Source organism: Anas acuta, chromosome 9 (assembly GCF_963932015.1).
Source record: "Anas acuta chromosome 9, bAnaAcu1.1, whole genome shotgun sequence".
In the NCBI taxonomy this organism is placed as follows: domain Eukaryota; kingdom Metazoa; phylum Chordata; class Aves; order Anseriformes; family Anatidae; genus Anas; species Anas acuta.
The window spans coordinates 11,538,923-11,558,432 of record NC_088987.1 but is presented as its reverse complement, the minus strand read 5'-3'; the positions used below and the strand labels follow the sequence as shown (position 1 = coordinate 11,558,432).

The following is a 19,510-nucleotide window of genomic DNA, read 5'->3' as shown; positions in this document are numbered from 1 at the left end:
TGTGAAGTAGCAGCCCAGCCAGCAGGTAAAGCAGAACTAGAGCCAAAAGCTCAAGGGTGAGGCAGAGTGGCTGGGAACACCACCACGAGGCGAGTGCTGCACCAAGCGCTGTGCTCAGCCTCGTACGTGACTAGGGGATACCTTGCAAACAACCAAATTTCCAGCAGGCTGCACAGTGGTCATCTGCGCTCACTGCTCCACTCTGAGCCTCAGGAGATGCAATTATAGGGAGGAAAAGAAAAACACTTTTTAAGTATCAGTGAAAATGGTAAATTGCAATAGGCCCAGTGGTGGGCCAGTCCTAAGTGTGCTACACTGAAAAAGCTCCTGCTTTTTGTTCGTTGGTATCAGACAGAGATCGGGTACTGCTCTGATTTGGGATGGCACAGGGCAATAGTCATGCTGCCCGCACTAAGCCACATTCCCTGTATCAATGGAGAGTGCTGGAGGCTTCTAGAAAATGATCCACAGCACTTGGATCAGGAGCTTGGCTATCCTAGGGTCCTTGCACCTCCATGCACTACAGAGGTTCTTTGTAGGAAAACCAGTCTAACTTCAGCACTTAGATTCAGGCAACCTGAACATCACTGAAAACTAAATGCTTAAATGATTGTAGTTAACTGCTAGTGCAATCAGCCTCTCAGGCAATCTCAGAATAAACTTAACACATCCCAGAGATGTGGAGAAAAAGATTTGAGATTCTTTACAGCCAAAAGCAAGCAAGAATAACTTCCTGGCCCAGTGCTTAGGATATACCTCCCAGATGAAGACAACTCATGTCCTGCTTCCAGCCCTGTTTCAGATTTTACTGTAAGCATTTGCTGGCCAGAACCCACAAACAGCTGCTGGCACTGAACTGAGAGGCCCTTCCCTCCCAGACAGGTGCTTTAACTGGTGCCCTGCTCTTGGTTGAGTATTTCCCCTTTGCCAGGGAGCTCTTTTTCTTCATTTTGATGCACTAAAAGAAAAAACAAACAAACAACTATGGAAATAAAACTCCTACAGAATTTTAGAACACTTCTACATTTTAGTTATCAAACCTATTCATTGAAGTTCTCAGTTCTGTCCAATAAGGGGGAAAAAATTATTTATTTTTACATGATCTCCTCTGTCACTGACACACATGAATGAAAACCAAACAGAACTACACTGTTCTGAAAAAGGCTGAGTTTTAAAAATCTGGACTAATTAAAAATCAGACTTCTGCAAAACACAAGTAGCTGGAGAGACACCATTGATTTTGCCAGAGTTCCTTGATCTTTTTGTTTCACTTTCACTAAGTATTAAGTAGTCTTGCCAATCAGTCACTTTGTGTAACCACATTGAAACCATGGCATGGCCTCTAAACCCTTCAGGGGAAAACCAAAAACAAACAAAACAACAAAACAAACAAAAACAACCAAAAAGGATGTTAAACCTTACTATCACAGCCCAACTGCCACACTCAAAAACCTACATTCAGCTTACACACATTTCAAACGCAGATGTTTTGCTTTCCTACCTGGCAGTACAGTGCCTGGTTGCTTTTTGGTGATAAACAAAACAGCTTAATTCCACCCCAGATAAAACTGGAATTCATCCAGTATGCAGAGCTGGGAAATGACGTGGAAGTGCAGATGCTGGGATCTCAAGAATACCTGAACATCTTCAGATGTCATGAACTTCCTTCAGTAAGTGATGCCTTGCTATCTCCATGCTGCTCAGCAGGAGTTAACACAGACAAATGACTATATTAATACAACAGCTGTATTTGGGCAATATTAACACCAGACTTACAAAGAAAGACCAATCGCTAGCTGTAGACTTTAAGATGACAATGCTTAAGTGGAAGCTGGGTTCCTGACATAAAACTGCTAATATCTATCATTGTTTCTTCATTTATAAATGCCATTGAAGAACAAAATGTTGGATTAAGTCTTTAAAAGTAATAGCTAGTAGCTTACAACAACAGTCCAATGAAATGCAAAAACAGACTTTCATGAAGTTTTTTTTTTTCAAATGACTGAAAAGAAGTTCCTAAATCTTTAACTGCTTAAAATATGCACTTCATAAATTGATTTCTGAAATCAAGTCTACAGAATCTGAGTACACATCCCTCTTCTACCTGCACACTTTTTTTTTTCTTTTCTTCTATACTAAAGGTATTTTGCTATATGAAAGAGTTGTCTTAAAGCACAGGGACTGTATTTACACAATTACCTAAGAATGTCTGCTTAGAAGGTCTTAGAGTTGCAAAAACAAAAACAAACAAACAAACAAAAACAGAATGAAACAATTAAAAAAAAAATGAAAATTTGAACCTTGGTAAATCTAATAAGAGATAAAAATGATGAAAAAATGTTTTACAGTTTGTCTCAAGATTCAGGGAACATGACTTACACTATTTTAATTCTTTACATGGACAATATGGATTTCAGTATAAAAAAAAAAAATGTTGTTGGTTTTTTTCCCTTTTGATTTAAAAACATTGCTCCACTGAAGCAAATACACAGATCGAATTATTTGTGCCATTAGATGAAATCAACCAATTCTTCTGGATTTGGAAAATGCTGGTAAAAGAATATAACTTTGGCGGGAGCAGAGGACACACAATAGACCTGGACTGATTAATGGAAATAATCTGGTGAATAATTGTGCTCGGTAAATAAATGACAGAGAACTGCCGACTGCTCCGAGGCCGTCCCAAAAATAAAACTTAAATCTCATGGCAAGAACCTGAGTGAAGGCTCCCTGATTTATTCCACCGAACAACCTCGATCTGCTTGTTTGTGTGGGAGCAGATGGAGGGATGCTAGCAAGCCCTCTAGCGTCCACACATTGCACAGCCCTATAACACACCACCACGCAGGGATGCCTGAAAACCAAAACATTTTCAGGAACACCTTATCCCTCCTCACTCACAGCAGCAAGCCACATCTTTGAAGAAATAAAGTCTACAATCAGTGTTACTCCTGAAAATAAAAATACCTGCACTTCCAGAGGGCTATTCATTGGTCAGAACATCTAAACCAGCATTTTCTTCATCACACATTTTGGCATAAATTTGTATACAAAGAGATAAAGTGACTTGCTGAAGGCTGTCCTGCAGGCAGGAGCTGACCCAGAATTAGCACTGTAGAGCCTTTCAGCTTCCCAGTGGAGGATTTTGTTTTGGGGGAATACGGTTCCTTTGTGCCTGGTGCATCAGGTGTGCTCGCCAAACACCTCCTTGTAGGTTCTGAGTGCTGGGGGTTTCACCTAGGTCTAAGCTCTGTCACTGAAAAGTAACCCCCTTGATATTTGACAAATCACAGAACAACAGCCAAAACTTCGAAAACCTCATGAACTTGGGTTCTTATCCAAATTGCATGGCTCAGTTCCACCTTGCATCCACAGAAACAGAAAGGCACAGACAGAAAGTGAATGCCTGCAGAGTGGCCACAGCACTTCAGCAGAATACTGAGGAAGAGACCACAAGCTCTGGAGATGCATAGCACAGCACAAGGACGGAAGCCAGAATCTAGTGATGGGCATCAGGTGTCTTCTGTGGCCCATATCAGAATGCTTGGAGGCCAGAATGTCACAAACACAAACATCTCTCCAGGACCAAGGGCAGGGAGACTCCATGGAAACTGTAAAACGTACAAGGATTCATTTTCCCAAAGCCATGTTTCAGAGAAACAGCTGTGTTTTCCACACAGGCCCTACATAAAAGTTCTTACTGCAAGGTAGAGTCTCCTCAGAGAGTATATCCCTGGAAGAAGGAAGAAGCAAGGGACTTGGAGGCAATATGTCACATCAGGAGAGTATGACACAGGAACCTCGAGCCAAGAGAAGCCTCTTCTCTGAAGCCTACCTTGCAGCAGTTTACTAATCTCATTTCTTTCCCTGTTGTCCTATTACATTTTGCAATGCAATTGTACAAGTGTAAAATTACAGTAAGGCATCGATGAATCCTGCTCTCTCATCCGGGGCAGTTAAAAACCAAACATTTCTCTGGTTTCTTATTCAGTCTGAGGCCTTTTTACATTGCTTTGGCATAGTAAAAGGCTGCGAAGTGGATGCAAGCCTCCCCCACCACCCCTTTCACCTCCAGGATAGCATGGAGTATAACTGTACAAAAAATCCTGCTAGCAGTCAATCTCTACTGCACATCATTGCTGCAACAGAGCCCACACTGCCACTGAAATGTGTAAACTTTTCCTTAAAATGAAATTTCAGCAAAAATTCCAAGGAGAAAACAGCTCTGATGTGTTTGGAATGGAATTCTTCTTTTAAACAGCTTTGGGATTTGGAAGACATTTACTCTTTTAATCCATTATATCAAAATCATTGACAAAATCACAATGAAACATTTTGTTCCTTCCTAAAAACAAAAACCAAAGAGAAAAAAAAAAATCTTTCACAAAGAATTAAAAAGCATTCAGGTTTCATTCCAACGAGCTGGGCGTCAGGACCTCAGCATTCTTTGAGAAAAGAGATTATTGTCTCCAGCCAGCTCTGGTGTAAGCCTGTAAAATCCTCTGCCAATCTTTTAGATGAATTACCAGCCAACTAATTCCTTTTCATCACCAGTTCATCGAACACTACCTGCACGGACTAGGAGCTGGAGAGTCTGTGTATACGGACAGAGCTGTTTTACTAGAACGTCTCCCTAGTGACTTACTGTTTTAACTCAGCCTTTGAATGGCGTGCACAAAAACCCTGACATCTTTCTCAGCTCGTGACAACAACATCCTTCACCTTCTGACCCCCAACACATTTCCACGCATCCTGGGATCTTTCATTCATTATTGATTAGGGAAGGCAGCGCTATACAGCTCTGCAATGAAGAGATGCCCTCACATATATTTACTCAGATCAGAGATCTCTGCCAAGCCTCCCAGCTGCCAGCCAAGAATGGAAAGTGCCCAGCACTACACCCAAGGAGAGATGGAGGGGAGCCAGACTGCCAGCTCCTGAGCACCAGCCAAGAGGAAAAGCAGCACTAAATAGGTGAAGTCCAGTCCATAGGTACCGGCAACACGGTGCACACTGGAGAGCCCACAGACCAGGTTATGAAGCAGACAAATGCACGTGTCAGTAGCTGATGAGACATGGAGCTCCATCCAGCTCTGCATCTGGTCCCGTGAAAATTCATCCCAGTTTGGATAAAACCCACGAGCTAAGCTCGTCTGGCAGGTCTCCCTGCAAAATAGTTTGACTTCAATAGAAAACACCATGGAGAAAAACATGGCTTCGCAGCACACCATTGTTTCTCTCATATGCTCAGCAATTTCACCCAAATGGTGACTGATGGTCAACCCTCATAACATAGTCAAGAGAAACTGTTTCTATGATCTGTCATTTAACCACGGGGCTACCTCAGTGCATTTGTTTGCACTGCAGAATCAGAGTTCTGTGATGAAAAGGTTACTTAGCTGCAGCATGGCAACTCGGCTCAGTGGTAACCTCTGGATGGAGGCAAACAAACACGGTAGTAGCATGCTGCTGGTGCCACATAAAGAGGAGGCTTCACATCCAAAACCACATCAAGGTTTGTGTTCAAACTCCCACCCAATTAGTCCCTAAAATTCATGAAAGAAGTTTCCTGTTCAAAATTAACATGGCTTTTGTAGACCCCAGTGGTCACAGCCAAGAACAGAGGGATTCATTTGGCCATGGGCTATATAAATACATTTGTGATTACACCAATATAAAATCTAAGCAGACACACCATTCCTGATGGAGAGATGAGCAACTGACCACAAAGATGCAAAGAATGACCAGGGCCTACGAAGTAAGTTGGTGACACAGAGCTCCCATGAATCCTGTTAAAGACTCTGCTAAAAAGAAAGACAATGGGTGATCCCAGGAGCTTGTCTGAAACCTCAGAACAAACACTGCTGTCACTGTATAACATCAGACCCAGGAGCAGAACATATTTATCTTTTATACAGCTATCAAACTGGCCATAGAAACAGGTTCCCACCTGTAGTTTTCAAGAGAACCTATCAGGAAGTCAAGAGGCAGACATGAGATCAGTATCTCTTTAGGGCCTTATTTTCATGTTACAGTTCCAGCTCCTTCAAAGGAAATAGAAAGACACCTACAAAGTAAAGGGACTGGGATTTGTTCTGAGATAAACACAAAAGCAGTGCAATTAGTGTCCTCCTGTGATAGAATATCTAGAAGAAAACTCCAGAATGATAAGAAGTTTTCTTCTATTTATTTTATTTACCATGATACTCTCACCCTCAATGACATAGTATAGCAGTGAGTTCTATAAATATATCCCATGCTACATAAGAACAGCACTTTTTTGTCTTTTCACTTCGGGATGTGATTACTCATTCCCATATCTGAAAATATGGGAACTGCAATCTAGAGTACTCCATGCTGAAGAAAGATGAGATCTAACTGCTAGAGGTGTGCTGTTTCTCAGATGATCAGGAAAACAGAAAAACGATTACAAAACCAGATAAAATCAGCATAGATTTTGCTTATAAGCACATTGAGATGGCAAACACACAGGATGAAAAAGAACCACATAAGCTAAAGTCAAAAAAAAAAAAAAAAAAAGCAGAAGAGATTAAACTCCACGAATAAATTTAGATAGGAAGTTAGAATAACACTTCAAATTGTCTAGAAGTAAGAAGTAGTACCAGTGTCATAAAAGAACATTTAGGAGGGTTGTCATTAAAATTTTTTATGAACTGACTGCCTAACAAAACCAGGATATGGGACAAGATGACTCACAAGCCCCTTCAAGTCCTAGGCTACCATAAGTTGCTTTCCAGGGTTTAGCTAACAGATCTCTCTCTGAAGCAGGGATCTTTGGTCCCTTTTAAAACAGCAGTTAGACAACCAGGCTGAGCTGTTAACAGAACACGGGTGGTAACAGATGGGTGAGCACTTGTGCACAACACATGGCACACAAACACCACTTACATTATTCAAGCACATTGCTTACATACTTCACCTGTAAGGATATTCTTATACATAAGAAGCATGCTACCTATGTATAAAAGTTAATGTTTTCAGATAAATCTGAAGCATGGCCACAAATTTACAGAATTCCGTTTGTACAAGAAAATGTGATGCAAGGTAATGTGATTTTCCACTTTAAAATTAAGCATGTCCAATAAAGAACATCCTTTCAAAATCCTAGTGTCTGCATAGGGTGATAATGAGTTCCTTGCAATGCTGTTATCCAGAGGATAAGCGTGGAAGATGACTGCAAATTGGGAGGCGTATAAGCTTCTCAGGACCTTAAGCACTGTAGAACACTTTCTAAAAGTCCACAAATACTGTCAAAGCCATTCAAGATTAACTAAAAGTAAGAGATACTCATTTGGCATTTTGTTATTTAATTTGAGCGCACACAGCACCACATGCATATAAATCCATCAAATAATATTCATTACTCAAATTAACTTTCTATATCATCACAATGTTACCCTTTTCCACGTTGCTGCTAAAACATAACTTATTTCTTTCAAGGGGTTAACAAAAAATAGCAAGCGACCCTTTTCAAATCACAGCAAACTAAACGCTACTAATACTAAATTCACTTCTGGGGATCTGTCAGAGATAAATCTCATCCAGCACGCATGCACCAGAAAAACACAAAAATGCAGTCACAAATATCTAAATGTACTGTATGCCTTCATTTCAAACCACAAGAAAGCGCTGAAGCCACCAAAAGAATCATGTCTGTGTAGCATAGACTCCATCACTGACTCACCACCCTCATTGTGAGAAACCACAGGCAAATCCAGAAGGCTCTGTTACAGTTTTTTGTTTGTCTGTTGAATTTGTTTGCTTCCAAAAACTCTTGAAATGCCACAGTGCTATACTGCATAGAAACAGAAGAGATGGAGCTCAATAGGCTGCGGCTCAATTTGACAAACTGTGTTTTACACCTGCGGACTTCATTTGCTGTATTTACTGCCAGCTGACAACAATTTCCAAACTAGTCACTCATCTGAGAGAGTGATAGAAAAGCTAAACATTAGCTTAAAATATACCAGGAAGAAATAAAAGATTTACCAATGTTCTTCTCTAAAACGTTGGTGAATTACACAGCAGACTTGAGTAATTTTTGTCATCCATCTGAGAAACAGGTCAATGTCAGCTGGAATATTCTCTGAGATGGGTCCCTGTGGTGTATATATTATGGGCAGATTGTAAAAGAGCATGCCTTATTTGACTTAAAAAGCAAGGGAAAAGACAGTACGTGACAGCACTCTGCAAAGACATCAAAGATAAACACTACTGAGGAACAAGGACTGTCTAAAATCAAGCAAGATATTGGCACTAGGACAAAAGGGATTATACCTGCTATGAATACATTCAGTCTGGAAACTAGGAAGTGCCTAGCCATCAGAGCTCGGAGAGCCTCTCAGCGGGAATGACATAAGGAAAATAACCTAATTAGTTTTAAGAGGGAGATTGAAAAAATATGAAAGTAAACAGCAGGGGATTAGGTTTGGGAAGTGCCTTTTAGACCTGTGTTTGTGGAGGACAACTAATCACAGAAAGAATCAGGACCTGTATCTGAACAAGTTTCCATTGAAAAGCATTCTTGCAAATTAGTCTCATCAGGCTTAACTAATCACACCTTTAGTTCACAAACATCATCAGAAATTCATGCAAATGCCAGACCTGTATGTACCCCAGTATAGGACCAATACCAGGGCATATTATATGAACTTTTTTTTTTTTTTTTTTTGCCACCAATACGCTTGCTATTCCTAAGAGGGATGAGAAGCACTGCAGCAGCAGTATGACATAATAAATGAAGAGGCTTTTGCGAGAGTCATCTGTGCAGGTGATAGCATGAAAAGTAAGTCTGACTGAGGTAAATCCAGAAAAAAAAATATTTACAAATAGTTTAAGAAAACTTTTATACTTTTGCAAGCCAGCACTTCTGGAAGCCAGTTCACAATGGTCCAAACACAATTTTAGAGCCATTTCTACATAGAAATTCGTTAAATTAGAAAAATCCAAGGAGGATTAGCTTCATTATTATCATTTAAACAAAAATAACAATAACATTTAACGAAAATTAAATTTAATTAAAACATTGATAAATGTATCTACACAGAATCCAACAGTAATACTAGAGTATTCACAAATGTCTCATCCCTGAACTTTCACTCCAGCTGAAGTGCCAGATTAACTACAACAAGCAGTAAGAGCTCAGAGACCAGCTGCCTCAGATAAACAGGAAACGAATTTGCAGGTGCTTGTTACTTGGTTTTGTTTTACACAACACATTGATGTATAATTGCTAGTGTGACTTGAAGCTTTTCCATCATCATGTGTAACATCCCTAGCCCACTTTGCAAAATTATCTCTTTCTCTCTTACACCAACTGCATTTGGCCTTCCCTTGACAGAATATCACTCAAAAGTTATCTCCCCAAACCTATGAGGCAGCTGGGCTCTCATATGGTGGCCTGTTACCATGTACCATCCTTCATTGTCGGGCATGGAAACCATGATGCAGGGAGTCTAAATGAATTAGTTGAGCTTAGAAAGCAAAGCCAACAGTAAAAACCAACACAGACGCCAGCTTTGTAGATGCAACAATGGGGTGACCACAGGTTTTGTTCATACTTGTTTTTCACTCAGTGTGTCCGCACTCCTCCTACACTTCTCAGAGGCAAATAGCGTGCCAGAACATACACGGTTCAGCCAAGAGGAAGCACAGAGCCACCAGCATTGTGCCAGGCAAAGGGCCACCTAGTAGCAGCTGTGGGCCAGCACAGAATGAATCATAAAATCATAGAATGGGTCAGGTTGGAAGCGACCTCAAAGATCACCCAGTTTCAACCCACTTGCCGCATGCAGGGACACCACCCACTAGAACAGGTTGCTCAGGGCTTCACCCAGCCTGGCCTTGAATGCTTCCAGGGATGGGGCATCCACAACCTCTCTGGGCAACCTGTTCCAGTGCCTCACCACACTCTGAGTGAAGAATTTCCTCCTAGCCTCTAATCTAAATTTCCCCTCTTTAGGTTTAAAACCAGTCCCCCTCATCCCGTCATTATCTGACTGAGCAGCAGTCCACCCGCCCAGGTGCACAGGGCAGGAAGGAAGCTTTCCCTGCACCTGCAGGTGTGCTTTTAGATACTTAATGAGGAACAAAATGTGAAATGACATTGCAGGGGAACTTCTGGACCGGATGACGTGGAGGTCCTTTGTGACCTTAATAACTCTGTGACTGGGGGGCACTACAAGAAGCAGCCTTGAGCAGGGGGCACCTGTGGCACCCACAGGGCTGAGCAGAGCTGCCTGCAGACCCCAGGGGAGGCCCAGAAGCAGGAACCCCCCGGGGCTGCCCCGGCTGAGGCGATGCCCCCTGAAGCCACCATCACCCCCCCAGCCACCATCACCCCCCCCCCCAGCAGACGCTGGCTGATGACGTCACCGGGCCCGCTCGCCTCTCCCAATGGCGGGCCCGGCGCTCCCGCTGCCTGAGGCAGCCCCAAGATGGCGGCTGCCTCGGCCGGCCCGGGGCTGAAGCTGCAGCTCCCGGAGGGGCTCCCGGGGCCGGGCGGGTCCCGCACGGCCTCGGCGCCTCACGCAGCGCTGTTGCGGGCCCCGCCGTCCCCTCCATCCCGCCCGAGGCTGCCCTGCCCGCCGCCTCTCCCATCCTGTGGCCTCTGGGGGCTTTGCCTACCTGCCCCCAGCGTGTTACTGCCCCCGGTGTGAGGGAGCAGCCCAGAGGCCCCCTGAAGCAGCCCAGTGAGGGGAATAAAAACGAGCCAAGCACAGCAGTACGGGGCCCTGATGCCTACTGGGAGCATTTTGTTGAGCTTGTGGTCCTGGCGAGCCCCCCGGCCATGCTGGCACCTAAAGAGTGTGGGTTTCTTGCAGCAGTTAGGGGACACGGTGCGCAGAGCTGGGGTTTAGGAAAGCTGACATCGCTTGGTGACCCAGGGCTGGGTGCGGTGTGGCTCTGGAGCACAAGTCCTTTATAAAATGCCTCTCTTGGAAGAAAACATAATTGAGGCGGGTGATGGCAATGATTTAATTTGGCATAGCTGCCAGTTTACCTTGGGCAGCAACCTAGGAAAGTATGCCAGTAAGAAAAGAATATAAGATAAGTGGCCCTCTTGGTTGTTATAGTCCCTGAGCCTTGCTAAATGGGGAACAGCACTGAGCATCCTTCAGGGGGGAAATGAAAGACTGTCCCATATGCCAGCCTGGCCTGCCTTTGGCCCTGCCTCACCCTCAGCTGGCTGCAGCTTGTGTCCTCAGGCAGGTCGGGTCACCTCCCTGAACAGCCCTCACCATGGCAGGAGGCAGGATCCTGACCCAACAACTGCTCTGCTGTTAGCCTTGTTCACACCATCCCCTATGCTATTCAAAGACAGACCCACAGACCCTCACTGAAGAGGTTTTTGGTTTGACTTTTTTTTTTTTTTTTCTTCTCTGTGAAGAAACAAAGTCTATCTCTGAATTTTAATTGCCATGGAACTGCTCTGAGTTAGAGGCGACTATGCAGACAATCTTTCTTTTACACATCTGCATATGGCTTTTGCAACATTACCCTGTATGATAGTAAATCTTATACCATTGACACTGCATTTTTATCCTGAGATCTTCTCCTGGAAGCCTGGGGCTTGACAGCAATCTAATTCCCAATAAAGTGAGACTTTTGCAGAATCTTGTCATTGCAGATTGCACTGCTCTGAAATCTGCACTTTCTTTCTCATTAGAACTGTCCTCAGACCTGCTCTGGATCATGTTTGCTTTTACACACTCCCAGGAAATTGTGGAAAACTCACTCCCTCAGACAGGCATGTTGGACAAACTTGCTTCCTCCTGCTGGATTTTACAGCTGCAAACAAGGCTTCAAAACAAAACAAAACAAAACAAAACAAAACAAACTTACTAGCAACACCAACAGCCCTGCTCTGAACATGTGGGATGCTTCCCTGGATCCCTGCTCATTTCCTGTAGTGAAACACAGACACACCAGCTCGGTGCTGTCCTGAAGTGTGTGGAGGCTTTTTTTTTTCTCTCTCTCCTTCTTTTCTTTTCCCTCCTTCCTTGTGTTGATTTGTGGGGCCAGAATGACTTTGATTTCAGCAAGTTTGCTGTTTATTCACGTCACAAGTTTGACAGCTTTACACCAAATCAGATTGCTGGGTTTCAGGAGAGCTCTGAGGCGTCACTGGGAGCTCCTTTAGATTAAACTCGCCTCCCCGGTCTCCCCCCTCTCCCCCTCCTTCAGAGCCATTTAAACCTCGCTGGGGCTTTAACAGAAACCTGCTCCCAAGACCTGCGTTTCATTCTGCCTCTAACATGGTAAGTGCTCTTTGCATTTCTCTCGACCTGGAGGCAGAAAAGGAGCAGCTGGTCTCTTTGCCTTGGGGCTTTGCAGGAGGTTTCGTGCCCTCTAAGATGGGGAAGGAAGAGGGCTCTCCTCTACCTGCAGGAGCAGTCCCTGCTGCTCTGCCTTCCTAAGGATGGGCAGATTCCCCTCTCGAGGCTCCAGGCTCTGCCGTTGCTTTGCAGAGATTCAGATCGTGCTTATTTGGAGGAGGGAAAAGGGGTGACTCCAGAGACAACCCCCAGGCTTTGCTACTGTGCAGCCTGGGACTCCTGCAGAACGGCAGGGGCAGAAAAGAGAGCAAGCAGCCTGGAGGTGACTCCGCTAGCTTTGTGCAGCTGTAGACCTGAATCAAGCCCTCGAGGTGGGACGGACGAACCGGCCGAGGACAACCTGGCTCCTCTCTCCATCCGAAACCCGCTCGGGACCGCAGCATTTCCCAAGGCACCGCAGCAAACTCAGCCCAATTCCTGGCACACCTCTGCCCGGAGCCCCTCTGCCACGGGGGGCTGCGGCGGGGGCGGCACCGCCGGGTGCCCAGCGGCTGAGAGCGGGGCGCTGCGGTGCCACCGGGCTGGGGGGGGGGGACATGAGGAGGGACCGGGTCCCCGAGCGGGCACCCGGGGCGGGGCTGGGAGCTGCGGGGGGGGCAGCGGTGCCCTCCTGAGCCAGACACCTGAGCGAGCCCCAGCTGGGACAGAGGGGAAGGGATTATTAAGGGAAGGGGGTAAAGGGAGAGGGTAAGGGGGGAAAAAAGCTCTTCCCCGCCGAGGAGGGACCCTCCCGGAGCGCTGGGATGCTCCTCACCGGGATGCGCCCCGCTGAGGGTCCAGAGGAGGGCTGACACCTCCTCCCCCCCCCGGGGCTTTCCGCAGCCGGAGGGGCAGGAAGAGAGGAGAGGGGGGACCCAGCCGCCTCCCTCCCCCATCCCCACGACCCCTTTTCCTTCCGCAGAGCGGCGGCCGGCCGTGCCCGCAGCCGGACTTCAGCGGGGGGCCGGGCTGCTCCTGTCCCTGGCCGGCCCCCGGTAGGGTTTCCAGGGAGAGCCGGGCCGCCGGCTGCGCCGCGGAGCCACCGCTGCACAGCCAGGGCCGGCGGGAGGCTCGGCAGCCTGGTAAGTGGGGGGCGAGGGGGGCCCGGGCCCGGCAGGGAGAGAGCGGTCGGAGCGGGCTAACCCCGCGCTGCTGTCGCCCAGGCCGGCTGTGCACCCCCGAGCTCGGTGGGCAGGACGAGGTGTGGCGGGGAGACCAGCTGTCCTCCCAGCTCTACAGGAACAAGCAGGTAAGGGTGTCCCCCCCCCCTCGGCAGCCCGCACTTCGCTGCGCATCTTCTGGGAGTAGGGAGAGGGGCTGACCCCCTTCTGGGGGTTCTCTGATCCCTGCTTGAAGTGTTTGTCTTCCCCGTGTTGTCCCACGAAGATGGAACAACTGTTGGGAGGTTCTCTGCTCACCTTCCCCCCTCTCACAGCACATTGCACAGGGGAAGTCCGGGGAACTTCAGGCTCTGATGTTGCAGAGCCTCATGCTGTTAACTGAAATTACACTGTGTCTGTCCTAATCCATCAGGATTACCTTCATGAGAAACGATTCCACCAGAATTACCTACTCATATATATGGAGGATCAACCATTTTGACCAACAAGCATTGCCTTGTAATTTTCTCTCCTTTCCTTTTTTTTTTTTTTTTTTTTTTTTTTGTGAATCCTATCAAGCAACAGGACAAATTCTGAACAGTCCTAGATGAAGGAAATCCAGAGAGATCATTCTGAAGAAACACCTGGAGTGATATTTTGACACATTGAAGTAAATGGAACCTCATTTACTAAGTTTAAGGTCCCTGGAATCAAATCCTTGTTCCAGACATCAGTGTACTTTGTTCTTTGGCTCGACCTTAATCATTTAAATCAGTGTTTTTCGGGTGCAGGAGATCCTGCCAATGACAAGTGCATCTTTCTTCTGTGTCCTATCCCCATAAATTGTTAGCCTCCAGCTTCTTTCTCCTTTTCTCCATCAGCCAACTATACACTGGAATGAGAGGGATGTAAAAGGATGCTTACTGCCACTGTGGAGGAGAGCTGGTAGCTGCTGTCATGCCCGTGACAGTTTCTGGCTGTTCATGGGACTACCTGTAATTCTTTTCTATTATTATTCCACAGTTACAGGTGGTTAGGTGGTTTTGTTTTGTTTTCTCTCTCTCTCTCTCTCTGGAGTAATCTTTTCAAACACTTAGTAAAGAATAAAAGTCAAAAATGAAAGCTGAACAATCTTGCCAATTAGATACACAGAAGCAAGAGGCTTGAGGGGATGGGTTGCGTTCACAAAGCAAACACCCAGTTCATCAAATCCAAGCAGCCTGTACCATAGGGCAAGTGCTATTAAGTTACAGAGTCAACACCTATTCAGCAGTATCTCTATTCCACAGCTTCAAGATACTTTGCTTCAGAAGGAAGAGGAACTTGCTAGGTTACATGAAGAAAATAATAACCTCCGACAATACCTGAATTCTGCCCTGATTAAATGCTTAGAAGAAAAAGCCAAGGTATTGTACTCAAACTTGTTGTATAAATGCGTGCAGAAGAAACACGTTGAATAGATACATGCCATTAAAATACGTGGAAGGTCTAAGAGTGCAGACAACCTGCAGCTGAGATCTGCTTTTTAAGCTCACAGAGCTGTGAAATTGTTGCTCGTGGGTCTAAGGTGATGGTTTTCTTCAGGAGTAACATCCTATCAGGTTCTGACTGTGAAAACATTGTAGCCCATGGCATGATTAAATTTAGGTTATAAGTAGAGCAAGGTAAAATTATTTGGTCTAAAACTTTTTTTCAGTGAGAAATTCAGGTTTGATCATATTAAAATATTTATTAAAATTGTTTGTTTTGTCACTTACTCCTTTGGATAAGGATTAAATTTTCCATTTTGTATGCTTTGGGTGATTTCTTTTTTTGTTTTGTTTTTGTTACCTTGCCATGGTACATTTTATTCATTTACATTAGAACGTTGATCTTCTAATTTTTTTCCAATTTATTAATTAGTATTATGTATTAGTATTATAATTAGCATGTTAAAAATCTTAATATTTACTTTATTTTTTGATATTTTAATTCTCTCCCAAAAGAAAGTAAAAATATGTATTTCTCATCAACCTGAAGATTTAAAAAAAGTATTCCAGACTTTCCCATGAAAACAAGCGATTATTTGCTCAGCTCTTTGGATTGGGCAAGCAGTAAAAAGGCTTACAAAAATAATAGGGGCCTTTCCTTTTACATCTTATTCCCACCTGACGATGTGGCACATCCATCCCTCAGCCATGCCAAGACCTGGCTCCTGGTAGTAGAAGAGGTCTCCTTCATTGGGCCTAGCAGGGAGACATGGCCACCCCTCGATGCTATGTGGAGGAAAGTCCAGTGTGACACTGTCATGGGAGGTGGCCAAGCAGCAAGTCCATGACATGGTGGGGACCTTCCTTGTTATTCCTGCCTTTCTTTGACCATCCCCAGGGGCCTGAAGGGCCTTCTTCCCAGCAGCTGAGGTGGATGAAAGAGCTCAGGGTTGTGGAGGCTGCAGCTCCAAGCGCTCCCTGGCTGCAAATGCACCTGCCCCAGCATGACTTACCTCAGCATCCTCCTCTTTGTCAGACTGCCACGTTCCCCCCCAATACCCCACTCACCTGCCAAATGCTGCTGGCAGCACCAGCACGGAGAAGTGCAGCACAGCCAGACGGGAGCTCTCATTTCACGCCTTACTGAGTGAGAATGCAATCAAAGCACAGGCCTTATTGACATTGTCAAATTCTTCTCTTTCAGGGACTCGGTTGTTTCAGAGGCTGTAAGGACAAAATAATTAGTCATATTCCATATGCTTAAGGAGTCCAAAAAGAGCACAGGGTGGAAATAAAAATATTTTTATAAGGACAGTAGTAACTGCTTTGCCCATCTAAAATCTGATATCAGAAATTCGTTACTTACTGGTAACTAAATAACTGACCTTTAATCTTCTCTCTTTTTTTTTTTATTATTATTTATTTAATAGAAAGTGCTATCCTGCCATGGCCAAAAAAACTCTGCTATTCTCAAAAGCACCAAAAGGAGATTAAAAGAGGACTACTGCTTTACTCCTCAAGAAACTCCTCATGCTTCCAAAGCCAGAAGGAACCTCTTTAATGAATTCACTGCCTGTGAAGAGCAAGCCAGTCCTGCTGTGGACAGCTGGGTCTTGCAGACCTTAGGACTGAAAGATGTTGACACCATCGATGAATCTTCAGCTAACTACAGTGCCCTCTCTTCAGACCTTGGAAAAGATTCATACTGCCTGAGCCCTGATGAAGCAATAGACTATGGCCACAGCGAAGGAGCAGCAGCAGCATACAGCTACAGCCACGTGCCTCCAGATATCAGCAGCGTCCATCCATGCAGCACAGACTCTACCTTCCTTCCCCAGTTTCCTTCAGCACCCTGTGTCTCGTCACCAGTGCCGAGTATTTCCTCCCTCCCAGCCTATGGGTTGCCATATTTGACTAACGATTTGTCACCTAACAGAACAGAAGTGGCCTTCACAACATCTCTAAGCCCTCACCGCAATGTGAGAACACACACCTTCCACCAAGGACAAGCTTTTGTGCGCAGAGAAGATGATGGAGGATGGAGATTCACCTGGGTGCCCAAGCAGGCTGAATAAGGCACCTGCATGAAGGGTCAGCTAGAGGGGATGTAAGAGACATACACTTCACCCTGTGCTCGAGACAAGTTCAGACATCAGAAACAAGCCTGTTAAATGCTACCCTGCCACCCACCCATTCATCATTCCCTTCCAGATTTTCACAGGTGTAGCTCCAGATTGCACTGAGACAGGTATCTGCCCCAGGCCAGGTGTTTAGATTGGACCCAATTCTCTTGTGCCTGTGTTGAGATACCTACTTTTTCTCACATCATGGTTTCTGTCATCAACTATTCCTTCTTAACTGGTGTCTTCCAGACTGAACTACTTTCAGCATTGATGGTCACGCCCACATGCATCAAACTGGAAGGGATTTGGGGAATACAGTTTGGAAATAACATCTCTCCCCAACACCAACAGGTGACAAAGATGGCATAGGCTGAGGGTCAGCAGTGTCTGTGATTTGGGTCTCTTGGCTACATAGATTGCCTTGGATTAAGGCAACCACTCTATTTGTTAACATGTTACACTAGGCTGTCCTACCTGCAGTCACTTGGTGCTGTTGTTTTTTATTTTTTGATAATGATTCAAAAAGCAGGACTTAATTCTGTTGCCTAAAGGCTACATAATTACAAGCAATTCAGCAAGTCTGAGATTTTCTTCTGCTGTGATTAAAAGACCAATGTGTTTTCTGCATTATGTTTTAAAGGTATTTTATCTGTCAGGAATTAAACCATTTAGAGCCCTGTATCTCACCAACTTTAGCTACAGAACAGGAACTAGATTTGAAGATGGCTGTGGAATAATGACACTGCCATCCCCAACCAAGGCTGATATATTAGTGGCAGGCATTTTCTCAGCTGTGGTTGAAGTACATTCAGAGCACTTCTTTCTTCTGCAAAACATGCATTCCCCTCAGTTGCGGGATCCCGCTAGCTTTCAGTCAATTTTTCATCCCTATCTACTGGCCTGATAATGATTTTTTTTGTTGTTGGTGGTGGTGTGTTTTCTTTTTTTTTTATTTTTTTTTTTGAAGGAAGCCACTCTTGGCTTCAGAAGTGGTTTCTGTGGATTCCACTGGGCTGTTTTGCACTTGTGAAAGTGGAGATGATGTTTCTAGGGAACAGCTTCTTGACCTTTATGTCTCGATCTTTGAGATCATGCAGATTTACCTGCAATCAACATCAGCCCAGAATCAGGGCTGTTTCCTCCTCCCTTCATGCTTCCTGTGGGAAATGCTTCTTATGTTTCTCCTGGTTTGCAGAGGCAGTATCACTTAGTGATTAGGGAGAGTTTGGGAACTCGACCTTCAACACCATCTCTTGCCTCTTCATGTCTCTGTCAGGCAGTGGTGACCTGAAGCTAAGACCGTGACTGCCTTGAGAATGCTTTAAAATGCCTGGTGAGGAGCTGCTCCAGCACTGCCCAGGGCTGTTGGTAACACTACTAATGATATGAAGTCATGATGCAGATCATAATGATATGACCTGCAGTAAACTCACTGGTGATGTTTGTGTTACATTTCTTTGCCGCTTTATAGTAGTTTGATGCCTAAACGTTGAAAGTGAAGGGAAGGATTTGGTTATTCTGGCTTTCAGAATGGCCCCAGTGACACTGAGGAAGTACTTTCATACGTAAAAATAATCATATGTGAGGATTTCCTTCCAGGGGGGCTTATTTTTCTACAGAAAACTAGGTATTTTATTTTTTTTAAAGGGATAAAAGCATCTCCCAAACAGCCTCTTGTGCCTTAGAATTGCAATATTTGGATTTCTCCGTGGGGAGCAATAGTGATTTCCCAGAAGACTTTTAAATAAACAACTGTCTTTCTGTGTAGTTACTTTAAAGTCAAAAGGCAGACTTCCACAATAGGCTATTTGAAAGCATGATTGTAGGCACTATTGCACTAGATTAAAAACAATAATGCACGTGAAATAAATACAAGATTATTTTTTTCTGGGGTTTTGTTGTAGTCTGTGAAAATGTGGCCAGCTGATAAAAACTGGTCAGACAAGACCACTGATCTATAGCACTTTTCTGCTTTTCAATGAAAGTATATTAAGAAAAGTGTTTTTAAGGAAACTGTGTACAGTTTGTTTTGTTTTTTCTTCAAGGCATTTTTCTACTAATAGACTCTAGATCTACTATATAATGTGGCACTGAAGACAATAACTTTGTTCATTGGAGTTTTTATTGTTACATATCATAGTGCAGAAAATTTCTGACCTTATCTTAAGTGATGGAAAGCCCTGGTATTTGTGGTGATATGGGATGAACAACATGCAGGCAAATAGACAGTGTGGCCAGAGGATTATACCCAACGCAGCTGTAGATATCACATCATTCAAAGCAGCTGTAAAACTTAAGCAGAGAAAGATCTCTGTATTCTAATGGTGCCGAATAATATTGCCTATGTTTTTCAATGATACGGAGTCAGCAGCAGTAACAAATTGCTGACAAAACAAATAATAAATCATATTTTGTTTTCTCTAAGGAGAGAAAACCTTTCCCATTTGATGTTTGCTTTCCACATCTTTAGATCAACTCAT

At 44.5% G+C, this 19,510-nt stretch overlaps 2 protein-coding genes across 6 annotated transcripts in view; one reads left to right on the top strand and one right to left on the bottom strand.

The window, feature by feature from the left end:
• The window catches only part of OSTN (osteocrin), a 94,763-nt gene extending 86,946 nt beyond the window's left edge, over positions 1–7,817 (bottom strand). For 2 of the 5 annotated variants that reach the window (XM_068692175.1, XM_068692173.1), the window contains exon 1: positions 7,706–7,817. Coding sequence is in view for 2 of the 5 variants with exons in the window: in XM_068692160.1 (XP_068548261.1) it covers positions 7,706–7,714 (9 nt within the window). In the remaining 3 variants the exon portion in view is untranslated. The remainder of the gene's footprint in view (positions 1–7,705) is intronic. The other 3 variants (XM_068692160.1, XM_068692159.1, XM_068692165.1) reach the window with 2 other exon arrangements.
• A 982-nt stretch (positions 7,818–8,799) lies between these two features.
• On the top strand, positions 8,800–19,065 carry GMNC (geminin coiled-coil domain containing). Its single transcript, XM_068692371.1, has 5 exons — positions 8,800–8,806; positions 13,133–13,420; positions 13,502–13,587; positions 14,728–14,844; positions 16,338–19,065. Exons 1-5 carry the CDS (start codon positions 8,800–8,802, stop codon positions 16,980–16,982), a joined length of 1,143 nt encoding a protein of 380 aa, XP_068548472.1. The 3' UTR covers positions 16,983–19,065.
• The last annotated feature ends 445 nt before the right edge of the window (positions 19,066–19,510 follow it).